We start from the raw sequence: 20,756 nt of genomic DNA, 5'->3' as shown, positions 1-20,756 counted from the left end.
TTGTTAGAAACAAAAACTTAGGTACGGGTATGTTTTTGTGGGGCGCCTGATTTAGCCAAAGGAGCAAAGCATTAGGTTAGGAGATAGAAACTTAAGTACTAAACATTCCTGACTTGTCAGCGAGCCCCGCCCCTATCCCCGCCCACCAGCCAAGCCCCGCCCCCACGCCGCTCCTCAAGAGCAGACCCCGCCCTATCCCGGGCAGCCGGGCCTAAGCCCCGCCCAAGCTCCATCCCTCGGATGTAGGCCCGCCCCCAGCCCCACCCTCCCGGCCTTGTCGGACCCTACTCTAGAGTTCTAACGTAACTCTCGTGGAAGGGAGTTGGAATTTCTCCTCCTCTGAGGAGACTGAGGAAGGCGTCAGCCTTTCCGCGGCCTCCTAAAGCGCCTCCGATTTCGAGAGCCGAAGTCCTGCGCACTTCCGTTCCCGGCTGCCCCGAGACCGGAAGCGGAACTGCGCGGCGGCGGCGGGCGGCTGCGGCCGTGCGGGACTGCGCGGCGCGCGGCGGTGGGAGTGTCTCCGGCCGGTCTGCAGGTGCGGCCCGGCCCCTCGGGAGGGCGGGGCGGGAGGGGACTGTTTGGCTGACGTTGGGAGGGGCTGGAGGGCCAAGGACAGCCCCAGACCTGGCTGGAGGCGCTTTGCTCCGCGAGGGCCCGGGAGAGGCCCGCACTGCTCGGGCCTCGCCGCCCCTCGCCCCGTAGCTCGCCCTGGTCTGCTCACGGTCTGGGCAGACAGGGTTGTCATTCTGTCCAAAAGGAATCCCATAGTGCAGTCCAGGTCTGGCAGCTCAGGAATGTGGTGACATCGGCCCTCTCCCTCTCCTGCCCTCCCTGATTTATAGGAAAAGTGCATTAAGAAGACCCTTCTCTGCCTCCCTTATGCAAGATAACTGTATATTGGTAATTCAGGTTTTATCTTATAAGACATTTAATCTGTCTAGCTTTGCAACTACAGTGTTAGGTCTGGTGTACGTGTGCAAATTGGTTTGAGCGACTTTATTTAAAAATTGAAGAGATGAACTAGATGACAAGGGATTTATTTTGGTGACTGTCAATTTGTGGTCCCTTAGCTTAATATGTGTTAGCTTCACATCTCTTGTTTCTTCTTTTCTGTTCTTTTCAAGTGGGCTACAGTCCTTACCCCAAACTTGTGAACTACAAATCTTCCAAACATATTGGACTCCGGAAACAAGATAAATTCTGTTAGTACCAGAAACTGAAACTGAGTTGGGATGTCTTTCTTGATAATGGAATTAAAACTAACTTCTACTGAGAAATGAGGAAAGATTAACTCTAGAGGAAAATTAAAGATCAGATTTCAGTTTTATCAATGAAGTATTTGCCAAGGAAATAAATGCCTCTCCTTACCTTTTTAGAAAGAATCATTGTTTCTTAAAGATGCTTGAAATTTAGTGTTGTGATTTATTTTATATTTTAAACAGGCATTTAAAGTCATTCTCCTGTTTGGTTTTTAATATCTTGTTTTATGTGTTTGCGAGCATGTGTGGGCATAAGGCTTGTCAGACTTACTGTACTGAATCATTCTTGAGTAGTGTTGATTTTGGAGCACATTTTCATTGGGGTTCCCTCAATGAATTGGCCCTGTAAAGAGGGAAACAATGTTGTGGTAATACATACAGCACTTGTTCCCCTGAAGGTTTTATCCTAGACAGGGCAGTTCCCTGAAGGTAATAGTAAATTTTGCACTGTGTTATAAGTCATAGGGAAGCCCCTGAATTCAATTTTTCTTTATTATTATTATTTTTAACCAGGGATTGAACCCAGGGCCACTTAACCACTGAGCCACATCACCAGCCCTTTTTATATTTTATTTAGAGACAGGGTCTTGTTGAATTGCGAAGTGCCTCGCTGATCTCCTGAGGCTGGCTTTGAACTAGCAATCTTCCTGCCTTAGTCTTCTGAGCCACTGGGATTACAAGCCTGCTCCACCTTGCCTGGCTGAATCCAAGTTTTAAGGAGGGGAGTGACATAATTATGTTTGTGATTTAAACAAAACATTGGCTCCTGGGTTGAGTATGGAGTTTGAGATGAACAAGAATGAATACAGTTTATCTAGGAGCCTCAGTAATTTCAGAAGTTATGGGATGATAGAAAGGAGTTGATGACTGTAAAATCAGAAAGGTTGAGATATGTGTAGAAAGTGGGATTGAGAGAATTTGATAGATGATTTTTTTTTGTGTGTGTCACATGATCAGCAATCTATGGCCCATACATAGGTCAAATATGGTCCACGGCTGGCTTATACAAATAAAGTTTTATTGGAACCCATTTGTTGATGTGTTGTCCATGGCTCTTTTTGTGCTACAAGCATATAGTTAAGTACATATGACAGAGATTACATAGCTCATAATTCCTAAGACAGTTGGTGCGTAGTCCTTTGCAAAAGTTTGCAAACCCATAAACAGTACTTGGTACACATCATGCTCTGTGCTGGTGGCTGGGTGTGGAGTTTTGAAAAGAGTGGGCACAGGTCTATCTAGGCTTATTAGGTTTACATCACAGTTGGAGAGAGACAGGCAAAATCACCTAAAGAAATAAATTTAAAACCACAACTTGAAAAGAGCAGTGAAGGAAAAGTAGAGGCTGTTAGAGGTAACTAGAAGGCATGTAAGAGGAAACATGATTCCTTCATGAGATGAGAGGGCCAGGAGGAATCACCAGGGACTGTTGTCTGGAAGGTGGTCTAGGGCCCTACTCTTGTTATCGCGATAAATTCCCTGTAATGATTCTCAGCTTGGCTGCCTTGCTGGAGGCAAGTGGGATCCCCTGGCTCAAGCCCTGCTTGGTGTTCTGCCTCTGCCACTCTCACACCCCACTTTTTTTTCACCTTAGTATCTCTTTTATTGCAGGGAGGACGTCTACTGAGATTTTGAACCTCGCTGCTGATGTCATGGTGAGGAGATTGGGGGAATCTGGATGCTTGAGGTGGGGCTGATAACCATGTACTCTGGGCTCTATTTTCTCCCCATCCCAACTGAGGGAGAAAGGGGAGAGGGAGTGTGGAGCACCCTCATTCCTGCCCCAGAGGACCTGGGGACATTTTTTAATGCATGACTTCTAGAGGGAACTGTTATGGGAGGAGGGTCCCTCAACACACCCCAAGGCACTGTTTGCAGCATAGGGACTCCTCTAGGGCCATCTCTGTCATCCTTTGTGAGAATTACTGAGAATACATGTGGCTGTATAAGTTTAACTTGAAGTTAGTTAAGATTCAGTAAAAGTAAAGACCCAGTTTCTTAGTCACTGCAGTGATATTCCTCAAGTGCGCTGCAGCTGCACACGCCATCTTGGACACTGCAGGCAGGCATCCCATGATCACAGAGGGCCCTGATGGACAGCACAGCTCTAGGGAATTTGGAGATCAAGGGGCCATGATGTTTCTCAGATGCAATAGAAGCCTATTTTAACAAGTATAAAGGACTATCAAATCTTACAGTATACCCTTGTATCTGTAGACCCCCTTCAGATACAGGGGGTCTACAGGTCTGTATTTGTGGTTTCAGTTTCACTCATCAACAGGAGGAAGGGTGATTACAGTACATCAAGGTATTTGGGGAGGGGGTGGAAATAGTCACATTTACATAACTTTTGAGGTATAGTGTAATGCCATGCTTGTTCTGTTATTGTTATTGTTGATCTTTCACTGTCCCTAATTTATAAATTAAGCTGTATCAGGGGTATATATGCAAAAGAAAGAACATGTTTTATAGAGGTTTGGTGCTGTCTGTGGTGTTAGTTCTCCATTGGGGGTCTTGGGGTGAATCCCCTGTACATTAGAGGGGTACTATAAGTATTGGGGGGCATCCTAGGACTTCACCCAAATTAAGAGGTCAAACCCAAATTTGTGATTCCATAAATAAGAAGGTTCAGGAAAAGCCCACAAAGCTGAGATGAACAGGTCCTGCCATCGCCAGTCAGCTGGGTTACCGAGAGAGCAGATTTACACTTGAGGGTTTGTGTAAATGTGAAAGGAAAGTAACCATCTCACCTTGGTGGGCCCTCAGTTCTGCCCCAGCAGCATGGAAGCTGTTGTAGGTATGTCACAGAGGGTGTGTCTGTGTGCCCAAACAGTGCCCTCCTCTGCCACCCAGAGTGATGGGAGGCCATCTTTTCTGCTCCCAGGTGTAGAGAGAGCTCCCTGTTGCATGTCCTTGCATGGGGGTCTCACTTCCTCATCCTTCAGTGGTGGATGGTCTTTGCTGAACCAGAACGTGTGTACTTTTTAAGGAGTCTGTCACCTTTGAGGATGTGGCCGTGGGGCTCTCCCAGGAGTGGGCATTGCTGGACGACGTGCGGAGGGACCTGTGCAGATATGTGTTACTGGACAACTACCAGACCCTGGCCTGCAGAGGTGAGGCTGGCATCGCGCCGTTTCTTGCTGCATATGTGTGCCGGATACTTCCTCAGTGTCTGCCCTGTGGACGAGCATGTGGGTTAGGCTTGTGGGGTTTATTGTCCACTGGAGTCCCGAGATCGACAAAGCCCCATTTATTGCATTGACCTAGTGAGGATGTCTGTGGGCCTCACTGAACTTGGCCCTGGACAAGGGTTAGGGAGCCTCTGCCTCTTAGGCCAGAGAAGAGGGGATTGTGATTTGGGTTACTATTAGGGCATTTTCTGTGCTGTCACAAAACATTGAAGCCTGGCTACTTTGTAAAGAAGAGCGTGTATTTAGCTTACACTTTTGGAGACGGAAAGTTCAAGATCTGGTGGCCCCATTGATTCAGCCTCTGATAGACGGCATCACTGTGGTGGAAGTGCCTGCAGATGCAATCACATGAGGAGACAGGAAGCCAGCGAGATTCAGGGCCAGGCTTGCTCTTTTTATAACCACCCCCTCTTATGGGATGGGAACTAATGGGCATCCTGTGAGAACTATTCACCTTCTCTAAGAGACCCAGCGACCTACCTGCCTTTCACTGGGCTCCAATTTGTGTGGTTCCCTGTCCTCCCAACAGCGCCACAATGAAGATTGAGTGCAGCACATGAACCCTGCACAGACACCCGCAGACCATGTCCAACCCGCTGCAGGGTGCTGAGGAAAGAGCTCTGCTGAGGGCACTAACAGCTGGGAATGGTCACTCTGTTGCCCATCGTACTTGTCAGCCTCCCCACCTGAAGCCCATGTTGAAGCTGAGCCTGGGTGAATTTATTGCCCTCTGCAAGCTGCCAGCCCTTAGCCATGCGCCTCTCTCTAGGCACAGGGACTCCACTGTGCAGGTCCCACCTGGCCTCCTTGGTGGGGACAGGAGCAGAGCCAAGGCAGTAGAATGAGGGGCTTTCCAGACCCCAGGTGGGGGTCAGTACCAGGCTTCAGAGCTGACCCACCTGGCTAGGGTGAGTGCCCTGGGGAGTGTTAGTCTGAGGGCAATTTTGAAGGCCCTTTATTCCAAGGAGAATTGTGAGAGGTTTTTCAAGTTCATTTAGCTTCTCTTTTGTTTTCACTTTCGAGCCCTTCTCTAATACTTTCCTTAGGTCTCAGAAAAGTATGTCCCAATTTCTCTTTCTTAAAAAATTGAGATAACTTCACATACAATAAAATTTTTTAAAATACATAATTCATTGACTTTTACTGTATTCATAAACTATCTAATTCTAGAACATTTTCATCACCCTAAAAAGAAACTTTGTCTCCATTAGCAATTACCACCCCCCCAGCCCCTGGCAACCATTATCTGCTTTCTATCTCTATGGATGTTCCTATTTTGGACATTTCATATAAATGAAATGATGTAATTCTGTATGTAGCGTTTGTTATCTGTCTTCTTTCATTTAGCATAGATTTAAAGATTCATCCATAATGTAGCAAGAATCAGAACTTTATTCCTTTTTAAGGCAGAATAATATTCCATTGTACAGATATGTTTGTTTTGTTTGTTCATGAATCAGTTGATGGGTACTTTCATTTTTTTTTTTTTTTAAATTTTTTATTGTTGGCTGTTCAAAACATTACATAGTTCTTGATATATCATATTTCACAATTTGATTCAAGTGGGTTATGAGCTCCCATTTTTACCCCATATACAGATTGCAGAATCACATCAGTTGCACATCCATTGATTTACATATTGCCATACTAGTGTCTGTTGTATTCTGCTGCCTTTCCTATCCTCTACTATCCCCCCTCCCCTCCCCTCCCCTCCCCTCTTCTCTCTCTGCCCCCTCTACTGACATTCGTTTGTCCCCCTTGTATTATTTTTCCCCTTCCCCTCACTTCCTCTTGTATGTACTTTTGTATAACTCTGAGGGTCTCCTTCCATTTCCATGCATTTTCCCTTCTCTCTCCCTTTCCCTCCCACCTCTCATCCCTGCTTAATGTTAATCTTCTTCTCATGCTCTTCGACCCTACTCTGTTCTTAGTTACTCTCCTTATATCAAAGGAGACATTTGGCATTTGTTTTTTAGGGATTGGCTAGCTTCACTTAGCATAATCTGCTCTAATGCCATCCATTTCCCTGTAAATTCTATGATTTTGTCATTTTTTAATGCAGAGTAATACTCCATTGTGTATAAATGCCACATTTTTTTTATCCATTCATCCATTGAAGGGCATCTAGGTGGTTCCACAGTCTAGCTATTGTGAATTGTGCTGCTATGAACATCGATGTAGCAGTGTCCCTGTAGCATGCTCTTTTTAGGTCTTTAGGGAATAGACCGAGAAGGGGAATAGCTGGGTCAAATGGTGGCTCCATTCCCAGCTTTCCAAGAAATCTCCATACTGCTTTCCAAATTGGCTGCACCAATTTGCAGTCCCACCAGCAATGTACAAGTGGGTACTTTCATTTTTTGGCTTGGCTTCGTCCATTTAATTTTGCTGTGACAAAATACTTGATGCTGGGTAATATAAAAAGAAAAGAGGTTTATTTGGCTCACAGTCCCAGTGGCAGGGAAGTACAAAGATGATGGAAGTACAAAGAGCTGTATCCCCAGCACTATGTGTCCTGGTGAGGGCCTCCTTAGCCACATCACAACATGGCAAAGTAGGAAGGGAAACTGCTGTGTGCAGAAGGGACAGGCATATAAGGTGGCCTTGCTTTATAACCATCTGCTCTGGAAAGACCCAGTCTACTCCATAAGACCAGCAATAATATATTCATGAGGATGTGCCGCAGTCCAGCTGCAGCCAAATAACCGGGGGGTGGGGTGGGGGGTGGGGGGGTGGGGTGGGGGTGACGAACAACTTGTGTAGATTGATACAGCAGGAGTGGGAGCCATTTATTGTAGGACAGGAGCGGTATTTATACATTCCACACAGCTTATCTAATTAGCATAAACTAGATACATCAGTCAACCAATAAGAAATCTCCACACTTAATGACTCGCTGGTGTTACTTCACAAACCACTCCCTCTGGCATTTTGCCAGGCGCCATCCAGACTTGTTTACAGACTCTAACATTTCTCTGGCAAAATGCCAGGCGCCATCCCTGACTTGTTTAGAGACTCTAACAAGGATGGAGCCTCTATGACCTAAATATCTTCCCCTAGACCCCACCTCTTAAGGTTCTGCCCCCTCAACGTTGCCACACAAGTGACCAGATTGCAAGACCTGAACCCTGGGGACATTCAGAGCGCATTCAAACTATGGCATGACTGTTACGCAAAATGCTGTGGTGAGCGTTTCTGCCCCAGATGTTTGTTGTCTTGGGTCTGCACTCAGGAGTGGAATTGCTGGGTCATCTGGGAGGCCCACTTTGGGTGTTTGGAGGAGCTGTCCCACTGCTCTGCTTTCCCACTGTGGTCATGGTGGTTCTGATGTCTCCCGTTCTTAGCCACCACTTTAAACTTAACACTTCCAAGTGTGTCCTTTTTTCTTCAAAACTGGAGATGAACCCAGGACCTTGTGTGTGCCAGGCAAGTGCTCTGCCACTGAGCTGTGCGCCCAGCACAGTGTGTGTTTTTGACTAGTTGCTTCTTACTTGGTTTTCTAGTAACACCCTTCTTTGGAAATATGTCTCAATCCTCATAGAATCTTCAACTGGGGAATCACCCTTCATTTCCCCCTCAGTCCGTTGACTGCTTAAGTTCCTCACACGGCCCTACTTGTGGATGCCTTTTTCTCTTTCAGTATCCTTCCAAGTTTAGGCTCAACATGAAAATAAAAAAACCCCTACAAATATATGCATATATATTCTCTCTCTCTCTCTCTAGCCCTCTTTATCCAAGGATTCTGCATCTGTAAATTTAACGAACCATAAACACAAAATATTTGGAAAAAATTGCATCTGTACTTTGTACACTCATACCTACAGTATATACAGATGTACGTGCAGACTTGTTTCTTGTCATTACTCTCTAGAGGAGAACAACTATTTATGTAGCATGTACATTCTATTGGGTGTTATTGTTATTATATTTGGTACCAGGGATTGAGCCCAGGGGCACTCAACCACTGAACCACATCCCTAGGCTTTTTTGCATTTTATTTAGAGACAGGGTCTCACTGAATTGCTTACTTAGGGCCTTGCTAAGTTGCTGAGGCTTTGAACTTGTGATTCTTTTGCCTCAGCCTCCTGAACTGCTGGGATTACAGAAGCCCCTTTGTGTGGGGAAGCCCTCAGTTAGTGCACCACCATGCCCGGCCCTATTGGGTATTATAAATTTTCTACACAAATAGTGCACCATTTTGTATAAGGGATTTGATTAACTTTAGATCTTGGTATCTAAGGGTAGACCTGGATACCAACCCTGTATAGATATGGTGTGTGTGTGTGTGTGTGTGTGTGTGTGTGTGTGTGTATGCATAGGTATATATATTTTTCCATTTATATCACCACTTCTTTCTTAAAGTATTTTTTTCCCAATTCATTTTAGACTGGGGGTCTCAATGCAAATCTAAAGAGTCAGCGTCTCTGCAGGGTATTTTGGAAGACATATCACCCAGTGACACACAGATGGTAAGATTCCTGGATTATCTCTAGCTCCCTTTTACAGCAAAGTTGAGGAATCTATGAACTGGAAAAACAGCACCAGAACCAGGGAGACATTTGAGGCAGGGGCATCTCCTCAAAGGGAAGCAGCATCAGAGGGGAGATATGACTTTTGAATTTGGGCAAATCCCTGCTGTCATTCAATGTTCTTTCTAGAAGTTTCTCTCAAGTGCACATTTCCATCAGTGAGTCAGACATTGAGTATATAAGATGTGATTACTTCTCTCTTTTTAAAAAAATTTCATTCTTTTTGGTAATACATGACAGGAGAATGTGTTTTGACATTATACATATTATACATGGTATGATCTACTTCTCAACAATGATCAGGAAAATGTGGCCAGGTGTAGAAGCCCCCTAAAAACCATGAGCAGGAGAGAGCCCTTCGGTGGAGCTTCGGTGGAAGATACTTGGTTGAAAGAACTCAAGCCCTCTGAACCAGGCCTGTCTCGAAAATGCTGAAAATGTGCTCCCTACTGGGAGGATCCCCGGTTCTGTCTGGGGTGCTGACAAACTCTTTGCTGTCACTCACCTCTTGCTGGGAGCAGCCTCCACCTAGAGAGAAGGGACCAGTGAGTTTAACCAGTGCAGGAGGGGGTTCTGGGGGACACGTAACCGGGATTTGATGAGAGACCTGGTGAAGGAGAGGCCACTTTGATTTTAAAGAATGTTGGAAAGTCGGAAGGATCCTTTGGAATCCTTCCTGGAAGGTGCCCCTTTGTGTGGGGAAGCCCTTAGAACTGGCCTACACATTACTGTGCATAGGAAATGCAGAGAGTCCGCTTGTTCCCCACTTGGGCTCTGAGTTCCTCCTTCCTCACACGACAGGCCTCCCCACCCCAAAGCCTGGGTTCCCAGTCTTGGGAGTTGGCAAGAGTTGGGGTTGGGTTGGGGTAGAGTGGAGCCCAGAGCCTGGCCTCGCACCTCAGTAGTGTGCACTGCCTGTAGGATGGAAGGGGCTTCTGCTGCGTCAGAGCCCCAACCCAGCTGGGCCTGCTTGTCCCAGAGACAGTGAGGTACCCAGAATCCCTCAATCTGCACCCCGTCTCTTTGCCATGGGTTAGTGTCTGCATCAGTGTCAGAGATGTCCATCCCCATGGACAGGGTGGGATGGCCTGGGTTGTAGAGAACCATGCTCTCTTCCTTTGATGGGGAACCTTCTGGAGCATGGAGAATCCTCCATCCTGGGCAGCCTGGTGTGGGCTGCCGAGCAGCTGAAACCCTTGCTCTGCCTGGCTGTGACAGGTCCCGGTAGTCGACACCTTTCCCTCCCTGCACCCTCTTTGTCCCTGGTTTCTACTTATTTTGGTTGAGAACATCTTCCAGCGGCTGCCTGGGACAGGTACATAGTTTTTGAAAACTTGAGACCCCAAAATGCCTTATTTGAGCTGCTGGATTGAAGGGACCTCTCTGACTGTGTCATTGCAGTAAGCCCCATTACAGAGGCTTCTGCATGTCATCAGAGTCCCCATTCGTGCTTGTTGCATGAAGAAATGAGTGGACAGGTGCTAGGGAAAAATGGCCTGGGCTCCATCACCACCTTGTCTGTGGTCAGTGGATGGAGCTTGAGAGTGAAGGAGGCAGAGGGAACCCTGACAGCTGGGGGCTCCTCTCTAGGTTCTGTGGATTTTGTCCTTTGAGTACAGAGTTCTAACATCTTCCATGGATCTTTCTGCTTGGCCCAGCCCCACAAGATCCCCAGTATTGAGGGATGGGAGGGGCTTCTGCTGCATCAGAATCCCAGGAAATAGGCGGTTTCAGGATGCTCTGAGAGGGCAGCGGAGGTCCACCCAGGGACACTGAGCAGTGCATCCCTGGAGGTATGCAGCCCATAGGTGGCAGAGTGGCTTTGGAGCTGGGAGTCAAGTCCAGGCGTAACAGCAGGACCGCAGCCTTCTTCACAGCCTGAGGCCACACAACTGCCACTGGCTGATGGTTCTGACCCTTTGACTGGTTCTTCTTGTCTCTTCTGGGCACCACCCAGCCTTCTCCCAGTCATCTGGCAGCTCTGTGGCCATGTCTCCTGGGGAAAAGTGATTCTATCCCTCCTGGGCAGGGATAGAATCCTGGGGGAGGGAAGAGCAGCTGGACCCTGGGCCCTGTCTTGTCTGCTCTAGCCTTTCTTCCTGTGGCCTTTCCTTCCACCCCATCCCCTACCCCTTCCAAGACCTGGTACCTGTAGGAATGTGTGGGTTCCATGGTCTGAGGTTGGGCAAAGTGTCCAGGCTGGTGAAGAGTGCTTGGCTCAGGTCCCTGCGTTTCCTTACTGAAGCAGAGTGAGCAGAGGAGAGGGACACGGTAAGCCACATCCTGAGCACTGCCCCGAGCAAAGGTCTTACTCCCACTTGCCCCTGCCTCACCACCTCTCTTCAGGTCTGTGCTACAAGGGCTTCCCACCTCCCAGCTGCCACCTCATCCTGCCTGCTTTACTGACACAGTATAACCCACCTCCAGTGCTTCACTGCTGTCGCCCTGCCTAGGGCCACCATCAGTTCTCCACTGAAGGACCACTCCCAACAGGCTCCTAGACCCTCCCTTGGACACTGAGACCAGAGGGGTCTCTTAGAAATGCAAGTTAGACGGGACATCTTTCTTGCTCCCCTTGAGGGAGCAACTGCCAGTAAAGAAGAGTTCAAATCCTTTCTCCCACACATTCTGTTTCGCCATAACCAAATACTAGGCACTGGGTACTTTGTTAAAAAAAAAGTTTTTTATAGCTTACAGTTGAAGTGGCTGAAAGTCCAAAATTGGGTGGTCCCATCTGTTTGGCCTCTGGGGAGGGCCTTGTGGTAGATGGTGTCAAGGGGGAGATGTGTGCAAGTCGGGGAGATCACATGATGAAACACAACCAGAGAGAGATTCAGGGGTCACTCTTGCTCTTTTATGATGGTCCATTCTCTTGGGAACTAGCTGGGGACCCGTGAGAACTACATTAATCCCTTCCAGAGGCATCACCCCAGCGACCTAATTACCTTGCACTAAGCCCTACCTCTTAGAGGTCCCAACATCACCACACCGAGGACTGAGCGCCCACCCAGGAAGCTTTGGGGGACAAACTGCATCCAACCACAGCACATGTCAGGTCTTTCTTCCAGGAATAACTGCTAACTGCCCTCAGGTTCCCTGCTCTCTGCCCCTCAACCTGCTGGCTGTTCACTGGAGCATTCGCTAGAGCCCCTTCTGTTCTAGTGTTTTCCTCCCTGCAGGAGGCTGCTTCCCTGAGGGGGGCATTTCTCTCCATATCATTTTGGCATGACATGTTATCACAGTGATTAGCTTTGTATTCAGAGTTAAGTGTATCTTGACAAGGTAAAGGGGTGTCTACCTCTCTTGTCACACATTCCCTGGGGCAGGGCCAACCACACAAGCTCAGTTAGGGTGAATGGGTGTGAGCAGTTCCCCCTGGCTGTGTGACTAATCTCTGACCCTGTCCCTCTGTCCAGGGACTGCAGGTGGCCTTGCAGATTCAGAGGGTGGTGACGCCGGTGCCCACGCTGGGTCTCCCCAACCCATGGGTGGCCAGGGCTTCTGGTGAGTGAGTGATGTATGGTACATGTGGCTGCAGGGCCTCAGTGTTCTGTTTTGTCCAGGAGCTTGTGACCCATTTCACCTCCATTTCTTTTTTTTTTTAAAAAGAGAGAGAGAGAGAGAGAGAGAGAGAGAGAGAGAGAGAGAAATTTTAATATTTATTTTTCAGTTTTTGGCGGACACAACGTCTTTGTTTGTATGTGGTGCTGAGGATCGAACCCGGGCCGCATGCATGCCAGGCGAGCGCGCTACCGCTTGAGCCACATCCCCAGCCCTCCACCTCCATTTCTTGAGTGTAGGCACTGCCATGGTCAGAGGAGAGACCGTCCGTGAAGCTGTCTCATTATCTGAGTGTTCCAGGGGGAGTTACTTGCTAAGATTGTGGGCTGGGACCCTTTGTTCTTTTTTCTGTAATGAGATAGCAGGAGCATAATTATGTGAGGCCAAGCATATATTAATCATGTTGATTTAGCCATTCCACAATGTATGCATGTTTCAAAACATCATTACACCATAAACACATATGATTCCTATTTCTCAGTTAAACAACACAACAACAAGAGCAATAACAATAATAACAAAAACAATTTAAAATAAAAGAGAGGGCCCAGATCTGGGAAGCATAAAATTATTCTCCTTGTAACATAAAAAGTAATATTTCTATATAAGCAATTTATCAAGAGTAGTTTGAACACCATTAATTCTTGACTATACAATTTATGCTAATTTTGAAAATTATGATTGAATTTACTATAAATGATCTATATTTTAATGATCTGAGCTTTTAAAAAAGAGATTAAAAACCGCATCTTCTGAGAAATGAATAAAGTATATTAATTCAAGTAGACAAATAACATCTTAGCATTAATAGAAAGGTATTGGTTTCTTTTTGTCTGCCTACTAGTAAGAAAAATGAAGTTTGTTTCTTACCAATATCATCCCATCTTGTGTTTGGACAGGGTGTAATTCTGTGTTGCTCTTCAGTTTATCTGTGGTTAAGTCTTTTGGGCTGGGCTCTACCTCCTCCCCTCCCTCTCCGGCCCTCCCTCCTCCTCTCCCTTCCTTCATGGTTCTGGGATGGATCTGGGATTTCAAAACACTCTACTACTGAAGGACACCCCAGCCCTCCTTGTTAATTCTTTAAGGGGTATGACTTGGTCCTGTGGTGAGGTGGGAGTCAGGAAATAACTACAAAGAAACATTGACCCTTCACTCCATGGAGCTCACAGCCTAGATGGCTGTAGGGTTTTTTTTAATGAAGATCAGAACACAATGGAAGCACAATGCAAGGACTTCATCTTGGGGTGCAGGGAGGAATTCTGGGAAAAGACAGATGTTCAAACTTAAACCAGGGCTGGAGGTGGTGTGTGCACCTGTGGTTGCAGCTCCTAGGGAAGGGGTTTAGGGGAGGTAGGAGCATTGGTTGATCTAGGAGTTCAAGATCTGAGAAACATAGTGAGGCCCCATCCCCTTCCAGAATAATATAAAATAAAAATAATAAATCATATAAATAGAATCTTAGAATAGGGCTTCTCAACCACAGTCCTCCTAAGTTTGATGCTGACTTTCAGTCATACATTCAGGTTACCTCCACATGATCCCATCATCCTGAGTTTTAACCAATTCCAACAAGAACCTGAGTGTGAAATCTCATCCAAGTATCACTCAAAAGAGTCCACATCTCATCAGGTACATGCTCTAAGTCAGCTATGAATGGGACTCGAGGTGTGGTTCCTCTATCTGTGACTGTGAAACCAGAAAACAGATTGCATGCTCCCAAAATATAGAGATGGGCCAGGCACAAGTGACATTCCTATCTCAAAGGTGGGAAACTGGAGGGAACAAAGAGGTCATAGGTCAAGGCCAAATTCAAAACCCAGCCAGGCAATTCTGGGATTTCCAGGCCTGATGATAGTCGCTCTGGCTTGAGGCCTGTCCTCTGTCCCTCGGTTTGAATGTTTCACTGGAGTTTCCTCAGATAAGTGAGAAGGGTTGAGCTGCTGGCTGGGCGCACAGCCTGGGTAATAGTGAACCTGGTGATGGGATCAACATCCAGAGGATGGCTGCCCCCTGAGCAAAGCTCTGAGGAAGTTGAGAAGAAGGTCTTTAACCTGTGGAAGCCTCCAGCCTGATACAGGAGATCAAGGAGTAAGCTGGGCTGTGGTCACCAGAGCCCTGGAGGGTGGCAGCAAGACAGGGATTGGGTGAGTCCACATGTTAACTGGATCCCCACTGTGTGGAGGCCACCTGTAATTCTTGCTCAGTTAGTCCCTGGTGTGGTGGGAAGTAAACAGGAGGTGAAGAAATGGGTGCAGAAGTGCGATAGCCTATTATGGAGAGTAAAAATTAAAAAGTAGCCACGGGGAAAAGCGGGGTGTTATGGCTCAATTGTGTCCCCAAAAGAAGATCCATTGAAGTCATAACCTCCAGCACCTGGGCATGTGACCTTACTTGTAAACAGGACCTCTGCAGATGTATTTAAGAGAAGATGAGGTCATGAGGGTGGACCCTGATGCAGTGTGACCAGTGTCCTTGTAAGGAGAGAGAGATGCCAGGTGAAGGCACAGGAGAAGGCTATGTGAGGATGAGGTGGACACTGGAGGACGCTTGTGTACGCCGGGGAACACCAAGGTGCACAGCTGCCACCAGAGGAGGAAGAGGCAAACATTTCAGGGGGTGTGGCCCTGCTGCGTCCTGGATTTGGACTTTAGCTTCCACAACTGTGAGAGAAGACATTTTGGTGTATTTTTTAGAAAATATTTTTTTAGTTATTCTTGGCCACAATATCTTTATTTTGTTTATTTTTATGTGGTGCTAAGGATGGAACCCAGTGTGCCTCACATGTGCGAGGCAAGTGCTCTGCCATCGAGCCACTACCCCAGCTTCATTTTGGTAGCTGTAAGCCACTCAACTTGTGGTATTTTGTTACTGTGATGACACTAATCCAGGGATTGGCCATGGCACAGGTTTACACAGTGAGGGGGAAGGTCCCATCAGGAGGGACAAGTGGGGGTGCAGGAGATGAGGGCTGCCCGGAGCTGTCTGCTCATCCTTTGCAGGCCAGAGGGAGGGCTGGTGTCCATGTGAAGGTGGGTAGAAGGGCGCGCCCTCCTCAGCCAGAGTTACAGGGTGGTGGTGGTTTATCATTCCCCTTCCTGGGCTGTCTGGGGGCAGGATTAGCCCCTCAGAGCAGAGGATGGCATAGGGACATGGCCAGGCCCTGACCCTCATGCCTCGGCTATTCTCCCCCAGCTCTGCCTGCTCAGGATCCTGCCTGGCTCCAGGAAGAGGAAGATGCTATGGCTCCTGAGTGGCTGACCACCTGTTCCCAGGTGAGTAAGAAAGTCTTTCTTCAAACGAACACTGTGGTGCTGGAGAAGGACTTGCCCCCTTCATGGACCTCCTGGGCCTTCTGCACCCCACAGCCACCGGGAGCCAGGCCTTTGCCCTGGGTAGGGGGCAGCCCAGGAAACAGTTCCACACCCTCATTTAGACCCTCCACAGGCTGCTGAGCACCAGGAGGGAAAAGCTTCACGGCCTTTGTGGTCTCAGTGGACATAGGGTTTAGTCATTTATAAGATATTTCTCTCTGGCCTGCAACATGCTCAGGTCTGCTGGGCCTTGGAGCTGGGAGAGGGTAAATCTGCAAGGCTTCTTGGCTGGTCATGGAGAGAGGCATCCTTTCATGAAGTAGAGGTCTTTGACAAGGGGCATAACCTCATGCTGCTGTTAGTTATGGAGTGGCGAGTAGATACACAAGAGTTTTAAGTCTCTCTGTGTCTTTCTCTTTCTATCTCTGTCCCTCCCTCCCTCTCTCTTACTCTCTTATTTTTGCTTTTGGGGCTGAGGCTGGAACCCAGGGCCTTGTGCATGCTAAATACATGGTGTGCCCCTAAGCTGCACTCTACCCCCTCAGAGTTCTAATTTTGAGGCCTGAGCTGAGGGGCAGATACTGGAGACCTCAGAGCCCGATCTGAAGACCCTATGGTTGTTGTCTCCCATTCCCAGGCCTACCAGCCCCACCATCCTGTTGAGACTGGGTGGGAGAGAGGGGTTATTCCTGGCTGAGCTAGAATGGGTGTGCGTTTTAGGAACCAGTGACTTTTGCGGATGTGGCGGTCGTGTTCACAGCAGAAGAGTGGGTTTTCCTGGACTCTTCTCAGAGAAGCTTGTACAGAGATGTGATGCTGGAAAACTATAGGAACCTGGCCTTCTTGGGTAAGTCTGGCTTTGTTGCCTCCTCATGCAGCCACCATGGGTTCTAGAAACTGTGTTTGGGAGATCAGGAGGCAAATAGGCCAGGCCATCCTCATGATGCTTCCAGTGGCCTCCCCATGGAAGAGAATGTCTGTTCTCTTCTTGTCTCTCCATGATCAAAAGATTCCAGGATTTTTAAATATCTCTGAGCCAGGCCCTGGGTTGTGTGGACCAGGGAGCTCTGGTGTCCTCTATGTCCCAGTGTGGAGGGTTAAATTTAACTCCTTAGTGGAAGAACTTTGCTGTGTCCCTCAGGATTCAGGCATGAATCTCTAGAACATTAAGGACTTTGGGATGTCAGTCCTGGGGTCACAGCAGGGCATGGTCATCCCTTACTGGGCATCTTCTTTCCCGCAAGCAGGAGATGAACTAGGCAAACCCAGTATGTTGTCCCCCTGGGAGCAAAGAGAGGAGCTGTGGAGCCCTGAGAGAGGAGTCTTCCCAGAGACCTGTTTAGGTGAGTTCAGGCAGACCTGGTGAGCACCAGCTCTAGGAGGCAAAAGGGGCATAAGAGTTGGAAATTGCCAACAGGGGACATTCTCAGTGCCTTGAATGAGAGGGATGTTAGGTTGAGCTCCTTTAGAAAATCAACCTTTCCTCTTTATCTTTAATACTTTCCTCTGATTTGATAGAAATATTTGTCCCTCCTCCTCTTCATATTTACTATTTTTATGCATGTATTTTATCTGTACCTCCCCACTGTACATTCTTGCTAATATTTCCCTTCAATGTCAGTCCCAGTCTTCATGGAATCTTTTCTCAGCAAATTGTCTATGATTCTTATCCCTTGTTCTGTGATTACATAACTATGCACATAGTCAAATGACTTCAGTAATTTTTCTTGGCTCTCTGATACATTCTTCCTCTTTGCAATAGTCTTCCTATGTGTGGGATCAGTATTGAAAAAAAAACATAACTAGACTTGTTATGCTTTTTGGTTATCTTGATCCCAGAGTTTCTTTCCCTGTGCCTTTAATTTCTTTATTACCTAATTCATTTCAGAACCTCAACTTCAACCCCAAGAATCAATTCCTAGCCAAGATATTTTTGTGGGGATTCCATCCGTTGGCACAAAACAGGTAAGATTCACAAGGGATTACTCTTAGACCTCTATAGAAGGACAAGTCTGTGGTTGTTGCTATAGGGTAGAAAAGCAGTGGAAGAGCCCAGAGAGATTGGTGGCAAAGGGCACTTTCCCAGGATGTAGTAGTTTTTTTTTTAGACAGTGAATGTTATGAATTGGGGTAAAACTCTAAATGTATAGTAAAACTTGTGTCTTGGGGCTGGGGTTAGCTCAATGGTAGAACATGGGCTTAGCATTCGAGAGGCCCTGGTTTCCATCTCCAGTACTGTAAAAAACCCTTATATCTTTCCATCAGTAATCATTTTCACAGATTGAATGCAGGTATTGAGTGTTTAAAACTTAATTTTGCTTAAATAATTCAGAAAACCTCTGATCTAAGAAGCCCCAGGAAAGTAATGAAAAGAGCTCTGGTGGAGAGTGTCCACCCTGTGCCTCTTGAGGGAACTCTGAGTAGATGTAGGACTTTCTCCTGAATTCAGCTTACATGGGGAAGACAATCTCTGAGTGTGATAAAGCTTTGTCTTCACATTTTCCTTAACCGACAGGAGCAACCACAGCCTGGAGAAGATCTCTATGAATATAATGAGCCAGGGAAACCCTTTAATACTATTGAACCAATATTTCAGACAATTTCTGCTGGAGAGGCCCCCCATGAATGTCTAGAGAGCAGGAAGTCCTTCTTCCAGAACACTCACCTAATCACACCTGAAAAAATCCACAGCATGGATAAGACTTATGCATGTGACCAGTGTGAAAAGTCCTTCCGCTACAGCTCTGACCTTCTCAGGCACGAGAAGACTCATACTGCAGAGAAATTCTTCCAGTGCCAAGAATGTGGACAGGCCTTCAAGTATTCCTCGAATCTGCGGAGACACCTGAGAACTCACACTGGAGAGAAGCCCTTTGAATGCAGTCAGTGTGGGAAAACCTTCACCAGGAACTTCAACCTGATTCTGCACCAGAGAAACCACACAGGAGAGAAGCCCTATGCATGCAAGGACTGTGGGAAAGCCTTCAACCAGCCCTCATCTCTCCGGAGCCACGTGAGAACTCACACTGGAGAGAAGCCCTTCGCGTGCAGCCAGTGTGGGAAAGCCTTCAGGGAACATTCGTCATTGAAGACGCACCTGCGGACCCACACCAGAGAAAAACCCTATGAGTGCACTCAGTGTGGGAAGCCCTTCAGGACCAGCACACACCTGAACGTGCACAAGAGAATCCACACGGGGGAAAAGCTGTATGAGTGTGCAACCTGTGGTCAGGTCTTGAGTCGTCTGTCCACCCTTAAGAGTCACATGCGGACTCACACCGGAGAGAAGCCCTACCAGTGCCAGGAGTGTGGACGAGCCTTTAGTGAGCCCTCGTCCCTCAGGAAACATGCAAGGACTCATAGCGGCAAGAAGCCCTATGCGTGCCAGGAGTGTGGGCGAGCCTTCGGCCAGTCTTCACACCTCATTGTGCATGTGAGAACCCACACCTCGGGGAGACCCTACCAATGCAATCAGTGTGAGAAATCCTTCAGGCACAGCTCCTCACTTGCTGTACACAAAAGGACCCACAGTGGCAGAGAGAACATCAGGAAAGGTGGCTTGCCTTTGTCAGCATCTCACTCCTATAGTGGCCCCTCGTCAGTTAGCTGTGGGTTTGTAGAAGTGTAAACATTTGGGCTGCCATTGTTCTTAGAATACTTGTTAGCATGTATCTCATGTTTTCACGTCCAGCAGATGAAACCAGCCCTGGCCTGTTTATTTCTTCTTACATGAAAAGAATGCTTTCTTACTAACACAAGAAATTGTTTTTGAGGAAAGAATAGGAGTGAATGGGGGTGTGTATGTTTATTTCACCACAAATCCCTAACTGACGCATTTAGCATGTCCGTTTATATAAACACTTCATGGGTGGTTGAAATTAATGTATTAAGTTCTACATTAGCCCACTGGATCAAGCATATTATTTGTGTAAACACACACTTATAAATATTGATTTCTGATTGGTCATTTACTGAGAGAGGTATGTTATACTCCCCACCATGGTGATGGAGAACTGAATAATTCCATCAGTTTTTAAGTGTATGTGTATATTTTGAAGCAATGGAATTAAAGAAATCTTTTCACATTTTGTGCATTTCCTGTGAATCGTTACTTTTATAAACTGGCCATTTTCCCTAGTGATGGCTGTTCAGCCCTGTGCCCCGCGAGAGCCACTCACCCTTAGAGCTTGCTGTTAATAGACTGCAGCCTCTGCCAGAGGGCTGCATCTCTTAGTCTCCTCAGCAATGCCTTGAGGTGGGTCCTGTGTTCACCCCCACCAAACATGGAAGCTGGGGCTCAGCAAGTTGAGGGGAGTACTCGAGGCCACCGGGTAAGGGACAGGGAGTGACTTTCTCATGGTGCTCTGACTAGCCTGGCTTTCATTTGTACTATGTTCTTCTATGTTTTAAAATACTCTTATTTGAGGGATGATTTACACCAAAGTTCATAAATCTTAGTGTGAACCTTGATGAGTTTTATGTGTGTCTACACTGACTTCTACCTCATCAAAAAGTAAATACTTCATCACTGCAGAAGTCTCCCTTGGACACCACCCCAGTCTGTAAGCCCTATCCCCAGAGGTCACCACTGCTCTGACTTCTACCACCATAAGTTTTTACTTCCTGTTCATGGAAATTGAACCATACAGAGCCCTCTTCAGTTGTTTTTTCCACTGTATGTATCCTATATTCACGTGGCACACCTCAATACCATGGCAGTGAGGTTGATCCACGTTGCGTAGTAACAGTGGCTGGTGCTGCCTTTTAGGGGCTTGAGCTCTTCTGTCAACAGCACTTCTCCTGGGCCTGTGCAGCTGTGAACTGCCTCAGCGTCTCTGCCTCCATATTGTGTCCACCCCCTTTGCTGCCCCGACCACTGATGAGACTGTTTCTGCTCCACTCTGCATG

The 20,756-nt window shown here is 47.2% G+C and overlaps 1 protein-coding gene across 7 annotated transcripts; it reads left to right on the top strand.

Moving 5' to 3' along the window:
- The first annotated feature begins 454 nt into the window (after positions 1-454).
- Znf333 (zinc finger protein 333) lies at positions 455-19,936 on the top strand. Of its 7 annotated transcripts, none has more exons than XM_027955194.2 (10): positions 455-535; positions 2,871-2,914; positions 4,249-4,372; positions 8,834-8,916; positions 12,393-12,480; positions 15,730-15,809; positions 16,569-16,695; positions 17,096-17,191; positions 17,737-17,813; positions 18,364-19,936. In XM_027955194.2, the coding sequence occupies exons 2-10, from the start codon at positions 2,912-2,914 to the stop codon at positions 19,474-19,476; spliced, it is 1,791 nt and encodes a 596-aa protein (XP_027810995.1). In that variant the 5' UTR covers positions 455-535; positions 2,871-2,911; the 3' UTR covers positions 19,477-19,936. The 7 variants fall into 7 exon arrangements, with proteins under 7 accessions (XP_027810995.1, XP_027810996.1, XP_027810994.1 ...); XM_027955195.2 differs by having other exon boundaries at positions 17,093-17,191; positions 18,445-19,936; XM_027955193.2 differs by having other exon boundaries at positions 17,093-17,191.
- Positions 19,937-20,756: the final 820 nt, after the last annotated feature.

This window comes from Marmota flaviventris, chromosome 1 (assembly GCF_047511675.1).
Source record: "Marmota flaviventris isolate mMarFla1 chromosome 1, mMarFla1.hap1, whole genome shotgun sequence".
In the NCBI taxonomy this organism is placed as follows: Eukaryota; Metazoa; Chordata; class Mammalia; order Rodentia; family Sciuridae; genus Marmota; species Marmota flaviventris.
This window is presented reverse-complemented; position numbering and strand designations above follow the sequence as displayed.

What these genes read in the sequence shown, in the direction of transcription:
- Znf333 (XM_027955193.2), top strand. An exon ending in CACCCAGTGACACACAGATG is followed by an intron (nt 8,917 to 12,392) that starts GTAAGATTCCTG and finishes CCCTCTGTCCAG; the next exon opens with GGACTGCAGGTGGCCTTGCA. An exon ending in TAGGAACCTGGCCTTCTTGG is followed by an intron (nt 16,696 to 17,092) that starts GTAAGTCTGGCT and finishes CTTTCCCGCAAG; the next exon opens with CAGGAGATGAACTAGGCAAA.